This window comes from Gobio gobio (genome assembly GCF_949357685.1).
Source record: "Gobio gobio genome assembly, chromosome: 15".
Classification (NCBI taxonomy): domain Eukaryota; kingdom Metazoa; phylum Chordata; class Actinopteri; order Cypriniformes; family Gobionidae; genus Gobio; species Gobio gobio.
The window spans coordinates 47,199,793-47,202,385 of record NC_137108.1 but is presented as its reverse complement, the minus strand read 5'-3'; the positions used below and the strand labels follow the sequence as shown (position 1 = coordinate 47,202,385).

General features: G+C 36.7%; 1 protein-coding gene across 1 annotated transcript in view; it reads left to right on the top strand.

Moving 5' to 3' along the window:
• Positions 1 to 1,287: 1,287 nt before the first annotated feature.
• Positions 1,288 to 2,593, top strand: part of ifnlr1 (interferon lambda receptor 1) — a 15,153-nt gene continuing 13,847 nt past the window's right edge. Inside the window, exon 1 of the mRNA XM_079838079.1 lies at positions 1,288 to 1,602. Within this exon, the coding sequence (XP_079694205.1) occupies positions 1,560 to 1,602 (43 nt within the window). The 5' untranslated portion in view covers positions 1,288 to 1,559. The remainder of the gene's footprint in view (positions 1,603 to 2,593) is intronic.

Genomic DNA, 2,593 nt, shown 5'->3' with positions numbered 1-2,593 from the left:
TAAATAGGCCTAGCTATCAAATTAGTGCAGAATCAACTGTGCGTTGCGAATGCATCAATAATCAAAAGCGGTTGTGTGGAAAAGTGTTGAGCTGAATTTTTGTGCCATCTAGTGGTTTAATGGAGAATACAGTCAAATGGCCAATTGACTTATCAGTAAGCCACGCCCCCCCCTTAGTAACTGTTGCTAACTCGGATTTGCTAACCGTCTTACAATGACAGTGTCTGTGTGAAAACCTTATCCCAAGAGGTTTTTGGACACAGAATGTAGTGTATACCCCGTCCGATTGATGGCCAAACGTTACTGATAGTTTATGAAGTTTATTGCGTCCTTTTTCACACAAAAAAAAATCACCCTGAGAGCTGAACAAACAAAGCAGAAGTGCGCACTAACGTCTCATTCACAAACTCTCTCTCTTCGTTGCATTATCATTAACATACACAGCAAATTATACAAAAACACTCATACAACTAACAGTAAACAAACATATACAGACATTTTGCCTTTTCGGGGGTGCTAATAAACTGTAAACTTCATATCTGAAAGCAACTGCGAGTGCGAGCTCTCCCTTTCACTACCCGTAGACTATAATACCCATCAAAATAGGAGTCCTCCTTAATAAGACGGATAATGTAGACCTTAAACATAACTAAACACACAGAAATGCATCTGTTTTTGACCTACACTGTTAACGTTACATGACGTGAGAACAGTTAGTTATTTCGGTTTGTATGTTAGCAGGGACTCACTTTAATCGTAACTTAATGAGAGTATAACAACCATAAAATCCTCTCAGGATCCCTGGAATCAGTGTTACAGTACCTCAGACACATCGTTTGACCATTTTTGTAGCATAAACACTATCAATCCGATGAGAGCTTTGGATTTTCCAATGGTTCTCTATGGCTCTGAAACCTAAAGACGTCCGAGTTCCAGTCCCAGCGCAACTAATACTCAACTGCCATTGGCTCATCTGCGTTTGAGGGGAGGGGCTTACCGATAGGTCAATTGTATATCAGTAATCTTATGCTTGGCTTGACTTGTTTGAATGTAAATAGCTGTAGGCCTATAGTATATGGGTTGTGACAAAAAAAGTTTGAAAACCACTGATATAGAGCAGCACATGCCAGCTTAACCACCCACATCCCGCCCCGAAGGTGTGCTTCCTTTCAGAGAAGTGCTTCATTTCCAGTTTCAGTTTTTCAGCTGTTAAAACCTGAAATTCTAGATGTGGCGAGTACACCTCTATAGACGCCTCTTTATGGGTGGAGGCCAACAGCAGAAAACAGGAACATGCTGATAAGACGCTCCAAAGTTCACAGGCACACCTGAGGATGGGTAGATCTTTCTCCAGACCGGTGAGAGATGGAACGGAGCGTGTAAAGCGGGGACGGGCTCTGTCATTGTGTTGTGCAAATGGCAGTGATCGAATAATGACTTGATGTGATTTTTCTGGTTTGTGAAAATTATTGGAAGCGTAATAATGAGAGGACTGCATCTCTGACCACTGGATCTTTATGTGAAGTTTCTCAGTTGGAGATATTCTCACACGTCTGGATATGTGGCCTCTGAGAGCTGCCATTTTTTTGCTCTGTTGTTCTGGTGAGTAAAAAAATAATAATAATTGTGCTTTTTTTTGCTGTTTAAATGAGAAAATATATGGGCCAAATATTTCTATGTATAAATATTCCTTACTGCACACAAAACTGTATTTTCCATTTTATTTATTTAAATATATGCCATTTTAATAGTTTTTCTCAATGATTAGCTGTTTTTTCCTTGTACATTTGTGACAATAAGCTTAAGTTTTGATTTTTGATTTTGCTTATTTTTATTTTGGTGGCTTAATTTGAGGCATATTCTGCGTGTGAGATGCATGTCTAAATTCTTCACTTTACACCACATAGGTAATGGTCTGTATTTTTATTTTTAAACAGAATTTGAGTTATAATCAGAACTAGCAATTGCGTGTTATAAAGTCATAATTGTGAGATATAACGTCAGTTTTTTTTTTTCCCCCTCAGAATGGGACTTTATTACTCGAAATTCTGAGAAAATAAGTAAAACAATTATGAGAAGTCGTTTTTTTTTTTTTTTTTATTATTCCGTGGCAAAAACAAGATTCCATAATTTTCCTTTTTTTCCCATCAAACCAGTGAAATGCAGATATTTGCTATAAATTAAAGTTTTAACATTAAAATTACAGGTAATTAATTATAATTTGAAATGGTTTGTAAATCCATTTTATAGTATTTCTACACATTCAGAATTTTCCTGTCCGTGCAAAAGAAATTAATGTAAAAATACATTATATTCTATTCAAAGAGTTTAAAGGTCATTAAAGGTTTAAAGGCATGTTGGGGCTTAAAGTGGGTTAATGTCTTTTTTGTTTTAGTATTTGTGCAGACAAATCTATGTACTTGAGCTTCTTTAGGATTATATTTAAGTTTCTAATCAAATTACAGACCACCTGGCACGTTTTATTTACCCATCAAAACCTATTTCTGTGAGTTTTGCACCATCTCTAGAAGTGACATGCTTTGTCTTTAAATGGGCAACACTTTCTGCAAAAGCCATAAGGCCTGCTGGGTAT